At 36.4% G+C, this 20,901-nt stretch overlaps 1 protein-coding gene across 1 annotated transcript in view; it reads right to left on the bottom strand.

The window, feature by feature from the left end:
* LOC131155367 (uncharacterized) overlaps positions 1-20,342 on the bottom strand; it is a 29,485-nt gene extending 9,143 nt beyond the window's left edge. The window contains exons 1-3 of the mRNA XM_058108441.1: positions 19,863-20,342; positions 12,228-12,358; positions 2,457-2,582 (exon numbers count right to left, since the gene is read on the bottom strand). Of these exons, the coding sequence (XP_057964424.1) occupies positions 2,457-2,582; positions 12,228-12,358; positions 19,863-20,064 (459 nt within the window). The 5' untranslated portion in view covers positions 20,065-20,342. The remainder of the gene's footprint in view (positions 1-2,456; positions 2,583-12,227; positions 12,359-19,862) is intronic.
* Positions 20,343-20,901: the final 559 nt, after the last annotated feature.

Genomic DNA, 20,901 nt, shown 5'->3' with positions numbered 1-20,901 from the left:
GCATTGATTGTGTTGCCTTCATTTTTGGTGGCATGTGCTTCAGGCCAGTAAGAGATGAGCTAACTGAATCCTGTCTGTTTATATTTGCAGGATCTAACTTATGAATGCCAAGAGCTGGCCCAGATACACTGTAATATTGAAGATTCCCAGAGGATTAAAAATCAACAATGCATGGCCAGGCATGACAACCTGTGTCGCACCCCCACAGAGGCCACGTCTTTGTTGCTTTCCGCCATCACAACCTTGATCCACAAACAAGTATTCTTCTACAGTCCTTCACCATTACCAGAATCCCTTTCCATTGCACTTAATTCCTTTGCCATCACATGAAATTCCTGCACAACCCCTTGCCACCCATCTCCTTTTTTAGACCAAGCAGGAACAAGAACCAAAAAACACTTAGGGCCCAATGCCCATTTAGTTGTGGAAAACATTTTCTGTTTTCATTTTTCAGTTTTCTAAAGAACTATAAAAATTTTAGCCTATTTTTTTTTTAGTTTTTCAAGATTCGTATTAAAAAGGTAGAAAATAAAGAGTCTGTTTAAATGTGCAAAATAATTTTTCTTTTTATTTATAAATTTCAAAATAATTGCAAAAGAGAACTTGTTCTCCAATTTTCCAAGAATAATAAAAGGTAATACTTGAGATCATGGATTTTGGGGCTTGAATTTGGATTTCTGAGGATTCAAAAAAAAAATTATACATAATCCGCACAAATAAAAGTCCAAGATATGAATTCCACACTAAAATATGCAAAGTAAAAGTTAGAAATCTAGAAAAATAATAAAGATGTTTTCCAACTTTTTTATATAAATTTGGAAAATTGGAAAACAAGGTGGAATTTTTATAATTATTTGAAAAACTAGAAATGAAAAATAAAACTATTTTCACAAGCAAATAGTGCAAAAACTGTTTATTGTTGCTCATTTATTTCATACAAATGTTTGAAAAATGAAAACGCTGCTAACTTCTTTGTCATTTTTTGAAAAAAATTAAAATAGAAAATGAAAACTGTTTTCTACAACTAAATGGGCCCTTACCTTTCCACCGAACCTTAACTCCAAGAATTTCTCCATCTTCATTGCCAGCCAATGCGTGAAGCTACCAATTTGCATGCTCTGGTATCCCCATTTCAACCTTCCGAACACCAATGACTTGCCCCTCAAGAACCACTTTACCAACAAGAAGATAACTGCACCCATTAATCACAATTTCGGTTACACTCAAACACAAACAATAACTCACCCTTTCCCACTCTATACAGTCACTAAGTGAAGGTTTTCCCTTTGGTCTGGACTGTCTCTGCGATTTCATGGCCAACAGCTGCCATAGCCACAGGCTGAAGCAACAACAGGCTTATAGAGGAGTGGGGAGAAATATCTCAAATAATCTCAAAATCTTCCGTGCTTGTTATTGTGCTCCAATACACAAAATTTGTCTCACACTCTAGCTGGAAAGGTACTTCAAGGTTAAGATAACGAATACAAAGCATATTCTGTCTCCTTTACCCCCAAAAAAATGGCACTGAAGGAAGCATAATAATTTCACTTCTTTATAAAATTAAAGTATATAGGGAATCTGAAGCAAAATTTTGGACCAAAAAAGGCAACTGCCTCTAGTTAAAAGGTGTTTCTTATGTATGGATAAAGCTAAGTCAATCGAATATATCCTCTTGCACTGTTCTTGAACCAGACATCTTTGAAACCTGGCCACAAATTCAGATCAGTCAGCAGTGCCAGAGCAGCAGAGGGAGAAATACGGCCTTGGAAAGACCCTCACTCAAGTAAGGGAAGAAGGAAAGCTTTGAAACTTACTCCCTTGCCATCTTTTGGGGATTGTATGGATGAAAAGAAACAGAACAGTTTTCAATTACATATTAACAAAAAGCATTGTGTTACTCCTGTAACTAGTTGGTATAGTTGCTTGTCTTTGATAAACACTCATATTTTTTTATTTTATTGACACCCTTCAGTGTTGGTGATTTTTTTCACTAAACATACATGGGTGAAACCCCCTTGGTGCCCCTTAATGAATTTCCCTTTACTGATTTTAACATGTATTCCATTTCATTTTATTCATGCAAAAGATTGAAAAACTCATGACTTTCGTGCTTCATCCTATGCAGCATTTGACAAGAGAGTTCAATGAACAGCCACAAGATATATAATCCAAAACCTGGCCTTCAGTGTTAAACATGAAAGCATGAAACTGAGTAATTAACACTTAATGTATCATGTAAATGTCTAATAGTTACATATTTAATTACCCACAAATTTGTAATATTTTTTATATTTTGATTTTTTTTATTCTAATTTAATGTGTGTACATCATAAACTCTATGCTACAGCACAAAACATGAACCAGAAATTCGTACTTGATAACATAAAGAATTTGAAATTCATAATGCCATGCAAGTCTATATATGACATCATTTGTAATGCTACAAGCACACCTACCTTGAACTTATCCATGGTCAACCATGCAGCATCAAAATTAGGCCTGCATTCGAGGGGAAGGGCCTCATTTGGGGCCTCTGCCAAAGCAAATCTTGTCTGACCTGACGAATGATCTTTGTACTCCACCTAAAATTGTGGGAAAAGAATTTAGATAAAGACAGACAGAGAACACATTATGCTAATCATCTATTGATAAAACCAAACAAGAAGGGGGACTAAAACTAGTATATATGCATCCCTGAATATCTTCTTGTCACATTCTCAGACTGACAATACACAAATAATACTATAGCATTTGCTCAATTGTGGACAACATTTATGCAGACATACAACAACATCAACCAAGCCTTAAGTCCCATTAGATAGGATCAGCTACATGAATCTGCTTCTGCCAATCTGCATGATCTAGGACAATATCCTCTCAGAGTTGGAGTGCAGCCAAATCCTTATTTACTAATTTATTACAGGTCCTCCCCCTCCGGCTGCCACTAACAAGTACCCATCCTCCATTCCTCCTCACTAGTACGTTAGTTGGCCAATGTCGCAACTTGCAAGTGCCCCAAGTGCCCAAACCATCTTAGCCACACTTCCCTTGTCCTATGCCTAACTTATCAAGGGTGTGTCCATTCCTTCATTTATCTTTATCTTTTCTCTTTTATTATTTTATTATTATTATTATTATTATTATTATTATTATGTGTTAGAGTTATGTTAATAAGTGTGTGTTAGTAAGGGTATTATGGTCATTGGTATTGTGCTTGACATATATTATAAATAGAGGGAGAGGCCTATCATTGAAGTTAGGTCTTCGATTTTACCCAATTATTCAACATGGCAATTGGTATCAGAGCAAGATCCGACCTAAACCCTAATTGCATGACCACTGCTAAATCAAACCCTAAACATCATAATCTGCTGCAGTAGAGGGATCATCAGCATCACCAAAGTCCAGGAGCAGCTTCATCAGCTGCCGGAAAAAGCTGCAGTCACTGGAAAAATCCTGGATGCTGCTGTCCTCTTCAACACCACAAGAAACACCCTCATATTTTGCAAAACTAACCACACAGCAAGCCACAGAACCTGCCGATCTGCCAGCCCTCAAAATTTCACAGCCAGAGGATCCTCCACGCACCCCCATGTGCTGCAGAAAGCCGACAATGCCGACCCCATGCACCAGTGCGTAAGACTTTTTTGAGCAGCCATTTTGCTCCAACTTCCACCCAAATGTCTTGATCCTTCCTCACACCATAATACCAAGTTGTTTGTCATTTTTTTGTCCGAAGGTATCACCTTTTTTAGTTGCTCATGTGCCGTATTACGGGAATGATTGCTTGCTAATGCCTGAAGCTATTGTCAATAATTTAGAGTTCATTGAGGCCTGAAACAGTGGTATTGCTGTGTTCTTGATTCGTTTTTATCTTTCTTGTGCATTGTGTGCTTGTGATTTGCTCTGGTTGTCGAGCGTTGTGTGTTGGGATGGTATCCATGAATTCCAGGAGGATGTTTTTCGCTGTGTACTTCATATATTCTACTGTATAGAGGTTGTTTGGTATTGTTAGAGCCGCATGTTGGTTTCTTGGGGATGTGTTTAAGTCTCTTGGAGCAGGGGCAGCATTTATACATTCATTTTGTAAGGTTGTGGCAGTGCTATGTCCAGTTGTTGGTGAATCGTTCATGGTTGAATCAACGGTCGACTCATTTGTGTTTGGTTGGGTGGGTCTGGAAATTCGTTTGCGATTGTTTTGGTTGGTTCAAAAGTTCACTTTTGGAATCCCAAGAGAATTTTGTTCGCTGTGTATTTCTGATTTGCTGCTGTATCCAGGTTGTGTGTGTGTTGGGATGGTGTCTTCAAAACCCAAAAGTGTGTTTCCATTGTCAGGCATTTGTTCAGGTGAACAACATACTATAACTATCTCGGAGGAAGAGTATTCAAGGTTTCTATAGTATCAAACATCCCAACAAGAATCTCAGCACATTGCATCTTTTGCTCAGAAGGGTAATCCTACTATTTATATGACATCTGGTATCTCTCCCACTAGTCCTTGGATTATCGACTCTATTGCTGCTGACCATGTGACAGATGTAACTAACTTCTTTTCTGCCCTCCAATATCCTAAAAATCTACCTCAAGTTACCCTTACTGATGGGTCCACAACTACAGTAAAAAGGGTAGAAGCAGTAAATCCTACTCCCTTCATCTCTCTTTTTTATGTTTTATACATTCTAAAGTCCCATTTCAATCTTATGTCAGTTAGTAAGCTTACAAAGACGCTAAATTGCTCTATAACGTTCTTTTCTAATTTTGTGATTATTCACAATCTGAAGACAAGGCAGACAATTGGCATAGGATGTGAGGCTCATGGACTCTAATGCTTTAAGTTGATCTCTACTCCCATTGCCTGCATAGCCACTACTACACAGCTTCAAATCCATTATCACCTTGGCCATCTGACCTTGGACAAATTAAAACAACTAGTTCCTACCTTGAGTTTTGTGTCTAGTCTTGTGTGCAAGTCTTATCAGTTGGCAAAACATCATCGTGTTCCCTTTGCTTCCCGAGTCAACAAACGGGTAGATAGTCATTTCATGCTCGTCCATTCTAATGTTTGGGGTCTGAACATGTCATGTTGAAATTGAGGTTTTGGTATTTTGTTACATTTGTCAATGACTACTCTAAGATGACTTGGTTGTATTTATTGAAAGATTGTTCTGAGTCATTTAATATCTTTTGTGCCTTTTGTTCTCAAATAACGACTTAATTTGATATGCTAGTCAAGATACTTCGTAGTGATAATGCTAAGGAGTACTTCAGTACCCAATTCAATACCTATATGACTAATTATGGTATGATCCATCAATCATTTTTTGCCCACACTGCACTACAAAATGGAGTTGCAGAATAGAAAAACAAACATATTCTCGAAGTCACTCATACCCTATTGTATCTCCCCAAAGTTTTTTGGAGTGATGTCATCTCACTACTTGCTCTCTCATTAATAAAATATCATCCTCTGTCCTCAGTGGTAAAATCCCATATTCAGTTAACTTCCCTAAGGCTCCTTTGTTCTCCCTTCCTCCTTGTATACTTGGTTGTCTTTTGTCCATCAACTAACTCCAGGAATGAATAAGTTGGATCCTCACACTATCAAATGCATTTTTCTAGGGTATTCTTATACTCAAAAGGGATATTGAGGTTATAGCCCAACTTTACATCGATTTTTTGTCTCCACAATGTCACCCTTTTAATATACACCATACTACTATGATTCCTTGAGTTCTGCTGACCTTAATGAGTCCATTCCTCTATCTTGTCTTCCAAATCCTAGCCTAATATCTGTGTCCAATCCTCCAACATCTTCATCCAATTTGAGTCCTTATCGTCGCTTGGATCATCCCAATTTGCAGGTATACACACAGCGACTCAAGGGAGGAGAGCTTCCTCTAGCTTCCACTTCTACGCCTTTAGTTCCCCCATCAAATGATCCTCTTTCCCAAGATGTTGATCTGCCCATTGTTGTTCGGAAAGGTAAACATAGTTGTACCCAACATTCAATCTCTAATTTTGACTGTTATGATTTCTCGTCACCCTCTTATTACTGTTTTGTTAGAACCTTGTATTTTGTTACTCTACCAAAATCTATTTCTAAAGCCATGTCCCATTCTAGGTGGGGGAATGCAATGATAGAAGAGATGTGTGCTCTATAGGATAATGATACTTGGGACTTGGTACATCTTCCTCCTAATAAGTTTGTGGTTAGTTTTTGTTGGGTGTACATTATTAATCCAAATGATTCCTTGTGGTTCTATTGAAGACCCGCCTTGTTGCTAAGGGATATAAAGTGTATGGCCTGAACTATTCAAACACATTCTCTGCTATAGCCAAACTCACCTCAATATGTTTGTTCATCTCCTTAGCCACCACCTATTAACAGCCTCTACACCAGTTATACGTGAAGAATACTTTTCTACATGGTGATCTTCAAGAGGAGGTCTATATGGCGCAAGCACCTGGGTTTGTTGCTCAGGGTGAGTCACACTTACTGCGTTGGCTCAAGAAGTCACTACATGGTTTAAAACAATCTCTAAGGGCATGGTTTGGTCGCTTCAATGTTATAGGACTTGAGTTTGTCCTTCAACGGTGTGCAGTAGAACATTCTATACTTTATCGTCACACTCCATTCGGAAGGATTCTTCTTATACTGTAAGTGGATGATATTGTGTTACTAGTAATGATGATCAAGGTATTCCAAGCCTAAATCATTTCCTGCAAATTAAGTTTCAGATAGTTCATGTATCTCGTACAAGAACTATCTTGTCACAAAGGAAGTATGTTCTTGATCTTTTAGATGAAACTGGGCAATTAGGATCCATACTTGTTGATACACACATGGATCCCAATAGTAAGTTACTGCCAGATATGGGTGATTTGTTGCCAAACCTAGGATGGTACCGAAGACTTGTTGGAAAGTTGAATTATCTTACAATAACTCGACCAGATATTTCCTTCGCAACAAGTGTTATGAGTTAGTTTCTCAATTCCCTGAGAATAAGTCATTGGGATGCAGTAATTCACATTTTGATATATCTTAAAGGTGCACCAGGGAGAGATCTCTTATATCAGGATCAGGGCCACAGTCATATTTAGGGATATATAGCTGCAAATTGGGTCAAGTTTCCTTCCAACCGAAGATCCACAATCGACTATTTTATCTTTGTCGATGGCAATTTGCTGTCTTGGAAAAGTAAGAAACAAACTGTAGTGCCAATTCAAGTGCTAAGTCAAAGTATAGGGCTATGGCGCACACTACATGTGAACTTGTTTTGTTGAAGAACATGTAGAAAGAACTAAGTTTCCCACATTCTCAACCTATGGAGTTCATGTTTGATAATTGATCTGCTATTCATATTGTCAGTTTGTCACCAACCCGATCTTCCATAAGCAGACAAAGCACATTGAAGTTGATTGCCACTTTATTTAGAAGAAACTTGTACAAAAGCTCATTACAATCACTTATGTGAAGTCTTAAGTTTCATCTTGCTGATTTATTCACTAAAGCCTTGGGAGGTGCTCGGGTGAAATTCATTTGTAACAAGCTAGGAGCATACGATATATATGCTCCAGCTTGAGGGGGAGTGTTAGTGGTTATTCAGTCATTTAGCATTATTATTATTATGTGTTAGAGCTATGTTTATAAGTGTGATTTAGTAAGGGTATTATGGTCATTGACTCATTGGTATTGTACTTGACATAAATTATAAATAAAGGGAGAGACCTGTCATTGAAGTTAGGTCTTCCAATTTACCCAATTATTCAACAGTAGCCAACAATGTATATCAAGCTCTAGCACTCTCCTGCACATGCAGCCTGATAGCACGTGGATAGATACATGACAAATGGCACCCTTTACAAGGAACATGATAATTTTTAAACACCACACAATAAACATGGGCAGCAAGATTACAACTTTACTAAAAGCTTAAGCTGTTAGATTGTGGGCCAACAATACACATCGAGTTCTAACATGTACACCCCTTAATTTATCTTCTAGTGTTATATATACTACTCATCCATCTTAGCATTCTCATTTATACAACCTTTACTTTTTGGGTATGTTGTTTCTCCGTTGCCCAACATTGTAATCCATATAGCATAGACGATCTTTCAGCTGTCCTATTGAATGTTCCTTTTTATCTGAACAATATATTCTACAATAACACTAGCCCAAATCTTGAAGCCTTTATCTATTTTACCCAACTTGCTTTAACTTTACATATTACATCTTCTTCAGTTTCGCCTTCAACTTGCATAATAGTTACAAGGCACAGAATTTCTTGACAATCATACACTATATGCAATATAAAAATAAATAAGACAAGAAAACATAATACCTGGGAAAAATAAAAGGAAAAAATGGAGACTGATCAAAATTGTGGGACTGGTCCATTCAAGATTGAATGGCTAAACTTTGTAAGAAAACGTAGTGGTGGGATACACAGTCCAACCATGAAAGTAAAGGCCAAAGATCTGATGCTCTAGGAATTTTCACTTCATCCTAGAGTGTCTACCACATGCTACACTTAGTAATCCACCTGGATGCTTCAGAAATAAGGCGGAACTATGAAAAGTAGGCATGCAACCACACCAAACATCCATGTCTGAGTCTGAGAAACACGAAAAAATTAAGAAGAGCACTACAGTAAATGTTACATTTCTAGGTTTCCATCTCTCCACCAATAAACAGGATACAATAGTTATCACTCCACCAATAAACAGGACAACTGTTATGAGCAAGGGCATCACACAGTATTGGCTGACTATTAGTAGGTGGACAAAGGTAGGAAAGTTTTTGGGGTTAAGAGTTGGGGTGGAAAGGAAAGAAATTTTCAGAATTTATTCCTGGTGACAAAGGGCGAGGGGTGACAACACTTTGCGAGCGATTTTCGCAAGTTGGCTAAGGAATTTCAGAAGGATTTTGGTAGGCGGATCTGCAGATGGTTCTTCTTGTCCCAGATCATGGAGTCAGATGCTGTGGGAAGGTAAAGAAGGGGAAGGTGAAGGCCGCAGAAGTCAAGATCTATCTGGAAATCAGGGTAGGGAGGTCAGAAGAGCAGCAGCACTGTAAGTGCAGAGGTAAGATACAGACGAAGGATTATGGGTTCTCGAAGACAGGCTCCAGCACTAACCAACCGGAATCGACCAACCAGAATGCGAAGGAAGCTAATGATTCCAGAAGGGGATGTGCATCTCTCTGAGGCAGCTAGGGTTGTTTTTTAGAAGAAGATCGTGAAGAGGAGGGGGGTGGGTGTTTTTTTCTTGTGTTGGACCAGGCCTAAATAATTGAAAAAGGAGGTACGTCCCTCTTGTCTAAACTGAGCCAATCATTTGAGCAGGACCAATGTTTAGGTAAGCCTGATGTAGGCAGTAACATGGACTTTAAGGGAGGACCACATCTTTTGGGTTCCACGTTGAAGGAACAAGGCCATTCAGGTACTTCCTTGCTGGACACCAATGATAAGCAGGCCCAAAAATCCATCCTAGTATTTTTGATAATGTACTTCTTTCACAGGCTCAAGCTCTCCAAGATACAAATCAAAATTATCAAGCTTTGGAACAAAACCAGAATATTAGCAGGTTCGTATTGAAACAAGATTGTGGTGTTAAAGATGACACTAGTGCCAAAGAGAGATTAAAGGGTGGGGTGGAAAGGAGTAAAAAATTAGAAGCTGCATTGGGGGGAGGGGGGGGTGAATTTCTGATGTCTTTTGTTCATATTCTAACAGATTAGAGGGCAAAGTTTATGCTTGTAGGAAAAGCAGCTCGTATGGGTGTCAAGATGAGGAAGGTGTTTGATAAGAGAGAAAAATATGGTGAGTCAGTGCCAAAGAGATTGAGGAGAGATTCTAAAGGAGAATTTAGCACAAGGGAAGATTCTCATGCAAAGGAGGAGTTTGGGGATAACAATAAGGCAAGTAAAGGAAAGGAGATAAAGAAATGGAGGGATTTTTCAGATTCTGAGGGTAATGATATTAGTGAGTTCAACTGTGGTGAGGGGTTGTTATTGGATGAGATTCAAGAACAATTTGGTTATGTTTCTGATTCTGGTGGCAAACTAGGGAATTTATCTTATGTTCATCCTCCCCTGCTGGAAGGGTTGGGGGGAGTATCTATTTTTGAAAATGATGGGCTGGTTAATAATTTACAGCAGAGGGATGCAATTTTGCCTAGACCAGTGGAGGAGATTCTTAAGGAGGTAGAAGCTCAAGATCTTTTGGATAAAATGGATTTAGAGTTACTGATTTTAGAGGAAATGAAGTGCGATTGGATCGTGGCAAAAGTTAAAAATGAAGGGTCAAAAAGAATTAGCAAATTTGAAGAGCTAAGTAAATTATGATGGAAAGGGGTTGAAAAGGGGCTTCCTTAGCTAATTTTGTCTTGTTTTGTATTGTGATCTTGAGTTTTTTGCCTTCTTTCTTCTTTCCTTTTTCTTTTTTCTTTCATGGTCTTTTGTTGTTTTTTGGTGGACTCCTTGTCCCCACATGTTGCATCTTCTCTTCTTTCTACCTAATATAGCTTCTTTTATTATCTAATAAATAAAAATAAAATAAAACAGGATACAATGGAGGAAGAAAATGAGAGAGTATTTGGTGGATTCTATGACATGACAAGGACATAATTTGGGCCAACTACGAAAATTCAACTTAAGGATCCTTGCTTTGAATGTCAAGAATGCAGGTAGCAGGTAGGTCCATCTTTCTGGCAGGGGAACATTTTCTCTTATCAATGTAATATGTTATAACTCCATTTTATTTTTGTCTGAAATAAGAGCTATAGGAAATCAATCTGGTAGGGTGACACTAAAGAGGCACTTGGATTCTCTAGAATACTACACTCAAGCTGCACTGGTTAAACCCATTTCCACATCTTTCAGATTTGTCATATGAAAAAAACCAGCTGAAGAACAATTCATTCTCCAAATAAAAGAGTTATCAATGTGAACCTATTCTTATAAAGAACTGAAGAGCTCCTTAAAATCAGTGAGAGCAATTTGATATAACCAACAGGAGATCATGGATTAATAGCTCATTAAACATATCCCCAAAATTTATCTTTAACCTTCCAATTAAAATTATATGGAATCTTTCATCCTGCTACACTCCCTTCCATATGAACGTATTCTGAGTTCTAAATGATGGCCATTATCCTCATACCTAAGAAGTGGATGGTCCCCAATAGAACAACCATATGCATGACTGATTGCAAGTTTATGAACTACTTCTCCTACACATAGTTTCCTTAATATACTTGTTTACAAGTTGTCATCCAGGTCTGAACCACTCCGTCTTCATTATGGTGCAAATCCACCAAGAACAAGGCAGGACACAAAATAATGAACAGATGAAAGAGTTAGATGCGCTTTTGCACTTTAACTTTCCAGTTTTTTTCATATTGGTCACAGCACTTTTTTTCCTCTAATGTAGTCACTGCACATCCTACAACATCGCAATTCACATGCAACCTGATGCAATTATTGGACTGAAATTGCCATGATTTAAAAAGCAGAATGACTGATATTGCAATGATTTAGAATGTACAGAAATCACATTAGGGGAAAAAACTGCAGTGACCAAGATAGAAAATCATTTTTTTTTTTTTTTTAAATTACCAAAAGAGCATTTTAACACCAGATGAAATCAGGAAAGATACGAAAGCAAAGTACATAATTAGAAAAAAGAAAGCTGCATATAACTGTCATCTTCAATGATTGTTAAGAGTAATATGATCTCAGAATTTAACCAAAAAACAAAACAAAATAGTCCAGATGACATAATAACAAGAATGACAACTCTGGTAATCAAATCACACACAAAACCACCATAATCTTATGTCAATTCATACAATTACCAATTCCTATTTATTTCTAATCTATCTCAAAAGTCGCCACCCAAGTGCATACTGCAATGCTAAATTCTGTCAATAATTCCTGGCACATTATTAAACAAGTAAAACCCACTACAGGAAAAAGAGATGCAAATCATGCAACTGAAGCTGAACTATGGATTTAGCAATCATAAAAACTAGTCCTACACATTCATTACTGAAAAAGAAAAAAAACAAGTCCTACACATGTAACATGTCCTAAATGAAATTTCAAATGAGAGAATTTCTTTTTAGATAAACAAATTTTCTAGAATTTAGTAGAGCATATTATTCTGCAAGGAACTTTCATAGAATAAAAATGATCTAACATTTCAGGACCATGTAATCATCACCTTGAATATTGAAGCCCAATAGTAATCATAATGACATCGGAATTTCTTTCTCTCATATGGATAAAAGACATGCTTAGCTTTATAATTTAAAAGCCCAAGTTCACAGACCTTAGCTGATCTAAGATCCACACCTGCAAATAAATAAATAAGTTCAAAAGACACTTGAAATCCTACAGTAAACAAATATCTTATCACATCAAAACTCATGTTCTAGAAGGAGGAAGCAAAAACTTGCATGGATCAATTGAAAAATAAATAAAGAAATAAAGAAATAAAATAAAATACAAATGTGCCTCAAACATATTTGTGTGCCTAAAAAGACTCGGTTTTCAAACATCCAATAGAATGAGGTAAAATGTTCTCAAGTTTCCACCCAATCCTCTTGCCAAAAGAAAATAAAAATAAATAAAATACCAAAGTCCTACTCAAACAAAGAAAAAAGAATAGTCTTAATCCATAACTTGAAAAGAAATAAAAATTTGGGCTTACACTAAACTCCCCAAAATTCTATAAAAAGATGGGGGCCTTTCCTAACTTTTCAAAAATTCAGACATCTAGTTTGGATTTCACTTACTCCACCATCATTGGTTGACAGTAAATTAAGAAAATGGGAACTTGATGACATGTCAAAATGCAAAATTTAGGTTACATTTGGTTTATTGGAATGTCTATTCCTAGAAAATAGAGCGGTTATAATAAAAGAAATGATAGTTTAGACCAAAAAAAAAAAAGTGTTATCACCATAAAGCAAATAACAATGCAAATTTTGGGTCCATAACATGGAATAGACAAGGACAAATTATTCCCAAATTTTAGCGAAGGAATATGTATTCCTATCCTATTCCATGTTAGGCAGAACAAAAGAAACTTTTACAAGAGTGACTTCTTTTAAAATTATTATATCTCTATTAAATTTTTATTTCATTCTCATTGTACTCCATCGTAGGAATAGATATTCTACAAACCAAACATAAGCCCAGGAATAATTTTCCCTTCTCTATATTCTCCCCCTTCTTTCTACCATACCTTGTGCTCGCACAAGCTAACAAATCACCACCCATTAACCCCTACAATATTACCAAACCACTCCCAACCCATCACTAACTCTTTTCTAATTCATATAAGTCTTCGCATTTTTCATACGGAGACCTTGAGTATCCAATTTTGATTATTAAAAAAAACGAAAATATAAAGATAAAATTGATATTTCAGGTTCAGGATATGACTTGGTGTTGACAATGACGGTATTTTTGTCATTGCTATTGATAGAGGAATAGATGGTCCAGATTTGAAGATGGAGCATTACTATGGAGCAGGTCGAGGTGTTTCGTTTTAAGCACTACCATTGGGAGTTGTATGGACAGGTGAAGGCTGCAGACAAACATGTACACGCTTAGAGTTGAGCTGATAGTTTTTGAAGGGTTGAGATGGTGGCTAGTTGACACGGGTGGTTGCAGGGTGCAGTGTGGTGTTGATGGTGCAGGCAGTAATTTCCTTCACAACGAATAAAGAACAAAAACCAGAAGTATAGATGGGAAAGGAATGGGGGAATCTGACTATTTGAGATTAGAGAAAATGAGAGCTTTGTTCTCTCAAAATGGATAATGCAATGGTGTGTGGCGGGAGTGGCAGAGATGTGACAAGTGGAGTCTGTATACATGAGAATGGATCAGTGAACAGATGGTCGCACCAACATATCTCTCTCTCTCTCCAAATTTCAAACACTTGATCAGTAAGGAGTGACATGAATCCAATAAATGATTCATTTTCTCTGCTTACTTTCGCAGTTTCACTTGGTGCCAAACATAAGCAAAATACCAACAACATTCTTTTACGGTCAGTAATCATGGAAGAAAACTAGAGTAAACAAAAACAAAGCTCTCTCTCGCGAAAAAAAAAAAAAATCCAAGTTAAAGTGTGAATTGTTTTCACAAAATAAATAATGCAATGGAGTACACTGGGAATGGCAGCGATTGGACAAGTGAAGTATGCACCTCTTTGCCCACCATAAGATACATTCATGAAATTTATACAACAAGGTATATAAAAAGGGGAGGGGGTTGGTTCAGTAGGCAACAAAAGATGGTAAATTGATGAATATGGTGCTGGTGCTGGTGCTAGTTGTTGGATCATCTTCAACAAATTGTTAGTTCTTCTCAAGTTTCCTTAGACTTACACACAAGGAATCTTCTTTTTTAGATCCCCAAAAAACTAATTTAAGGTGTAGATTGTCAAAAATAAAATACGACCCTTTCCATCACTGACAGAGAGGAGGTCAATGAATACTTTCAAATACCAGGGAAGGATCCTTTTTTTTATGAAACTCAGGAGTCAAATGTATTTTTCCCTAATAGCCAATGCACCTTAAATCAAAGGGATTCCAGATTCTCACATTTTCCATGTCATAAAAATGCATATTTCTTAAGGCTAAATTCAAGTCTTCAAGCCAAATTTGTTAGTTCAAATCCAAGAATTTAAAACAGCATTGCAAAATTGGCTGTACAAGATGTTAAAACACAAATATGGAGCAATCATATAAATCCTAAATTAAGTTATTAGTTGTACAATTCCAACAATTTACATAATAAAACTGTGTGCGCAAATCACAAAAATAAAATATGGTTGTATCCCAACAAGAAAAATAAATAAATAAATACCATCAAGCATTACTCTACAACAGCTCATTGCACATGATTTTCTAATTACCACACTTATATTTGTGATGTACCTTCCACGGACATCAAAAAAGTCTTGTGACAGTTGTGTGAAATAATAAACCGCATCAAACGATAGGAATAGCCCTGACACACAAGTCATTTAACTTCTCTTAAAGAAAATAATTTAACATAAGATTACTAAGAGCTAAAAAATAACCAGGTTGCATTAGCCTCCCCAGGTGTTGAAAACCTAACCTCAATTTGCCAACAGTCTTTGAGCTGAAGGTATCAAGACTCTCTGACAGTTGCCAACAATCTTTCAACTGAAGGCATCAATACTCATAGGATGAAATATTCATCATTTTATTGCTAAATTACACAAACATTTGACTCATGCTCCCACAAAATAAGTTCCCCTATATGGAACTGAATTCCGGCCCCCAACAGGGGCGAGAAGCCAAAATTAGGCGAAAAAACCATTCTTGAAAATGTAGTAGTTAGCATTGAACATACTTACATGCTAACAAAGATACCGCAAAAACGTGCACAATCACATCTTCTTCAGTGCCTCACAAGAACAAACTTTCTTTTTAATAGAGACTAAATATCAGTGCTAGAAGGTTATAAATTATAGCTTTCATTTTTTTGGAACTCTAAAAATTAAACTTAGATATTAGCCACAGCATTTTACTTGACATTTGAGTCTAAATTCTTTGTTTGAATAATAAATAATATTTAGTTGATTTATGAATTTCATTTAAATTAATTGAACTCTGTTTACTATTTCAATTATTGCACCTTATACACCCATACCTGTCCTTGATGTATTCTATTTATAATATTCTTCTTCTGAATCTTGCGTTATTATGTTTACTAATAGTTTCTGAAGTTTCATTAATGACTTCCATGTTGTACCACTAACTACCATCATTTTTTAAAATTGAAATTGACAATGACACCAAAATTTCCATACTTTTGAAGCCTCGAAATTTTAGTCGAAATTGAAATTTAAGGCCTTGCTTTGAAAAAGCATAGTACTTGCTCAACATGAGGGCAAAAATTTGTTGACTTAAAAAGCATCAACTGACAAAAGGGTTTATATTCATTTTCAAAAAATTAGTAGATGAGATGACAGAAGCAAAAACTTCAAGAGGGTTAATGGTTGAAATCCTAAACTTTATTAAGCACTTTTCTTGTGTCCATTAATATTTTCCAATGTTTTAAAAGGCTCAATCGCGGCAAGCCTTAAGGCTCAAGGCAAGGCATGCCTAAAACACCTTGAGCTCAATCTAAAACACCACATTTCAAAAAGGCTAATGCATTAAATGTTGAGGCTCATGCACAAAAAGCACGCCTTATCAGTTAAGGTTTACGCATTTAGGGTGTGTGATTCTCAAGTTAGATTTGGTTAGAAAATTTTAACTCCATGTTTATAGAAAAAGAATGCCATAACTTCAGTTGATCTCTAGAACCCTTGAACCTCAACCTTTCCAAAATAATTGAGAGTTCTATCTTAGATCTTGAAAATAATTTGAACCTTGTGATGTTATAGCTATCTCTTGTCATGATTTATGCAATGAATTCAAACTAGCAATTTTTTAATGCCAAAATATAGTTTGCAAATTATATTTTATTTTTTTACATTATATATTTATTTTCTTGATTTTTCTTTACTATTAAAATTTATGTAACTTATTTACATATGTTTGTCTAAAAATAAAATTCTCAAAAGGCTTACACCCCCAGCGTTAAGGCTTACACCTCGCTTCTCAAGGGTTAAAACACCTTGCCTACACCTTCGCCTTTTGAAACATTGATATTTTCCATGCGACTAGCTAGGAGAAAAATGTTAAAAGCACAAGTTATTTGGACGGCTAAAGGATCTATCAAATTAGAAAACAAACAGATTAGGGGTAGTTAAAAGGAGATTTAGTGGCAGAGAGATCCTCTAGCACGGAAATGCAGCAGTGAAGATTATGAAAGGAGCCTATTGAATCCTCAATCCATGCTTCCAAGTTCTTGCGAAAATTTTGAACCAATCAGAGTTAATAACCAAAACAGAAAGGAAAAACTCTGTACCTTATTTGGGTTCAGATAAATATAAATATGAAAAAAATTTGCAGATACAAAGTGCCAAGGGGAATGATTATTCTTAACTACAGCTGTTTGTAACTCCTCTAGACTCAAAAAACCTTATAAATGAACTCTGGAAATAAAGTTGGACTTGGGAAATGACACATCTTGACTAGACCCTAATAATGATACCTAGATAACAACAATTAAAAAATATTATAGCAACAAACTTAAGTATGCTTCATTGTTGCACCAGCACTGCATCATTTCCCCCTTGTTAGAACTTATAAGAAACTTGGTTGCCATCTTTAATTCTTCACATATTGGGCATCACACTACATAAGCTCCTGTCTGCCTACCCAGGAGTTCCAATGGTCAAGCTTTCCTTTCCACATTACCAGAAATTAGAACTGAGTATATTTTACGCACCTCAATTGCCTTTGTTGCCAATCTTCTCCCTTGTACATTGAGATTTTCCCTATTAAGAACACAACTTTGTGACTGCACTTCCCAGCCCTAGTCCTCACTTGTTCCTTTCTAAACTCACTAAGGTGAGTCGGTGACTCTGGCTTGTGTTTGTAGATTAGCCTCAAGCCCATTGACCATGCTGCACATTTCCAGCATCCTTCCTCTAAAACTTTTTTTTGTTGTTTCACTCTTTATTTGGCTTTCATAGCAGCAACTATTTCATCAATTTTTTGTAGAATATGTTGATCATCAATAGCTATATTATTGTGGCTACCATTCATGAGAACAGGGTCAACATTAGTGGCACAGCTTGCTTTTATTGTAACACCACTCATATCTTTAGATTGAGTACTCGTACCACAAGCTTTGTGAGCTATAACTTGATTTTCAATTGAGACGCTTGGTAATTCCATCAAACCCTTCTCATGTTGTAGTGACATGTTGGTTTGTTTTATCAAAACTAATGGTTTCTCCATGTTTATCCCACAAAAATCTTTCATGGGCTTTCTTCTTATCACCATCTTTGATATAGAAAGAGCAAGTATTGTTATGCTCATCATGGACAGCACTTCATCACTTTGCCATGAAGGACCAAGTAGAATATGGCATGTATCCATCGGTACCATGTCACATGAAGATACGAAACAGATTTTTTATGAGAGATTCCATCAAAAAAATGATCATATTGCTGCCACAAATACTTCTTTCCCTTTATTGGACCAAAGAATGCAATATGGATGCAGTTGTTCACTTGTTCCACCATATCAGTCTTCAATTTTTCCACCACTACTTCAGCCAAAAAATTTTTGCAACTATCCTTGTCAATTACTAACTTAAAGCTTTCTACCTTCCATGCACCTTGTTCTGTAAGCTTTTTCCTTCATCTAAATATTTTCACAATCTACCTTTTGATCTACTTTAGAGTTTACTACTGCCATATTACTCATTTCATCAACCAAGGTGTTCCTTCATGTAGCAATAACCAAATCAAAAAATTGATCATCTTGTTGCCACAAATACTTCCTTCCCTTTATTGGACCAAAGAATGCAATATGGATGCAGTTGTTCAGTTGTTCCACCATTTCAAGCTTCAATTTTTCCTCTACAGCCAACAAATTTCTGCAACTATCCTTGTCAATTACTAGCTTAAAGCTTTCTACCTGCCTTGCATCTTGTTCACAATCTACCTTTTGATCTACTTTAGAGTTTACTAATGCTATATTACTCATTTCATCAACCAAGGTGTTCCTTATAGTAGCAATAACCAAGGGTTTCCTTGACATCCAGAATAATTTATCTTTGAAATACAAATGGGCAGCCATATATCCAAGAAACAAAACCAACGGACTTGATTTAAGAAAAGAAGAGCAATTGCCTAAATGGGATATATGAAAACCCAATCCCAAATGAAACAGCAAACAACAAGCAAGACAAACCAATACAGGGAAGGACCTAATCAAATACCAATTTGATGCAATTTAAATATGCTGTGAATCTGTCAAATTAGAAACCTAATTAGGAATAATTATGGGGAGATTTAATGGCAAAGAGATTGATTCTCTCCTGCGGAAATGCAGCAGTAGAGGCTATGAAAGGAGCCACTGGATGAATCCTGGACCCACACTTCCAAGTTCTCATGAAAATTCTGACCATATCAGAATTGGTAACCAAAATGGAATGGGAAAATCTTTCAATGGTCCCTCATTATCTAGGTTAAGATGAATATACACAAAACACATCAATGTGCCTAGGGAAACAACTGTTCTTGGCTGCAGTTGTTTATAACTTCTCTAGAGTCAAAAAAAAAAGACCTAATTAATGAACTCTGAAAATAAAGGTGGACATTGGAAATGACACTCTTTAACTAGACCCTGGTAATGATACCTAGATAATAACAATTAATAAATATTATAGCAGCTAACAATAATACAATATTAACTACACTTCGCTGTTGCATCAGCACTGCATCAACTTCAACTGCTTCTTCAATACTGCACTACAGCAGGCGATTCCCACTCCTAAGTCATGTTTGGTTTGCAGTATAGAGTGGGGCAGGACTGGAATGAAGATTTGCATGAAGAGTATGACAAAGTCATAGATTCAATTTCATTCCATTCCAACATACTAAACATGCAATTAATTTTCCTACAATCATTTCTCCGCAAATACAAACAACGAAAGATGGCAAAACTTTTTCCTCGTTCCTTCCCTTCTCCTCCCCTATCACTCCATGTTTAATTTCCCCTTCCTTTGACTTTGAGCATATAGCCAGTGAAGCCTAATCATATTAGGCTTGGTTGATCAGAAGCCTGTCTATACTCAGGTTTTTGGAAAAATAAAACAAAAGTTTCAATTCCTAAGATTTTCACAGCAGCCAAATAGACCCATAGAAAATTTCTACTCCAAGAAAATAAGATAAAGGGAACAGAGAACTTACCACTAGAGACGATCTTGCACTGGGATGGGACCGCATTTGGGGTTGTAATTGATAAATCCCCAACAAAAACAGCAGCAATCGCGACCAGAAGTGATAGGGGCAAGGCAAAGAGAACGAATAGAAAGGCAAAAGAACAACGAAGCAGGAAGTTGGGAAAACCCTTGTTCCTGGTCCTCTGCGAAAGCTCTTTCGCAGAATCCATGGACCCGATGATATCGTTGTAGATTAAGAGACGTGTAACAGCTTCTTTGCTGGGTGTTTTCCGGCCACCGGAACCATTTATCCGGTGTCGGAGTGCGCGCGCAATGGAAAATGAGGATTTCTTTCCCCGCCCACCTCCCTCTCTCTCCGCCAGTCAAGCCACCGGGTCGGTCTCCATTGACCGTCCCGTCACCGTTACATCTCGTGGGATCCACATGGTCTCAACTCTCAAACGAATCTCATTTGGAACTTGAAAATTTGTAGAATGGATTTAGAGCCAAACTTAGTTTTAAATAGATTTGTTTTAATATAAACTATTCATGGTTCTATTTTTAAAAAATTATAAAATAAAATAATAAAAAATTAATTAGTAGAAGGGTATTTTGGGATGGTAATAAATAGTTATAGGAATACCTTGAAATAACTGTAAATAATTATAGGGATAAATTTAACATAATTAGAAGAATCTTTTAGGACAATTGTTAGTAGTTAAATGTGTATTTTCGAATAATTATTGTCCATTGGTAGTTATAAAGATAAATTTTCATATTTAAAAAAAAATACAAAGGGAGAATCATCTTTATAATATTATAACTTTTGTATTATATTTTATCCAAATTCACATAAATTTAAATTCAAAATTTTTCCAAATATAGGGCTCCTATATTTGGGAGTGCACTTACATTAGGATTTGTGTAAGATTGGAGAAAATGTCATGTAAAATTATATTAAATTTTGTCTAAATTCACACAAATCCATATTCAAAACGCGAAATTCATACTCTCAAAATAAGGTGTTAGCGAGAGAATTTGAAAAATGCAACAAAGAATTACTTGTT

Source organism: Malania oleifera, chromosome 5 (genome assembly GCF_029873635.1).
Source record: "Malania oleifera isolate guangnan ecotype guangnan chromosome 5, ASM2987363v1, whole genome shotgun sequence".
Lineage (NCBI taxonomy): Eukaryota > Viridiplantae > Streptophyta > Magnoliopsida > Santalales > Ximeniaceae > Malania > Malania oleifera.
The sequence above is the reverse complement of the archived record's forward strand: the minus strand, read 5'-3'. Positions and strand labels throughout refer to the sequence as shown.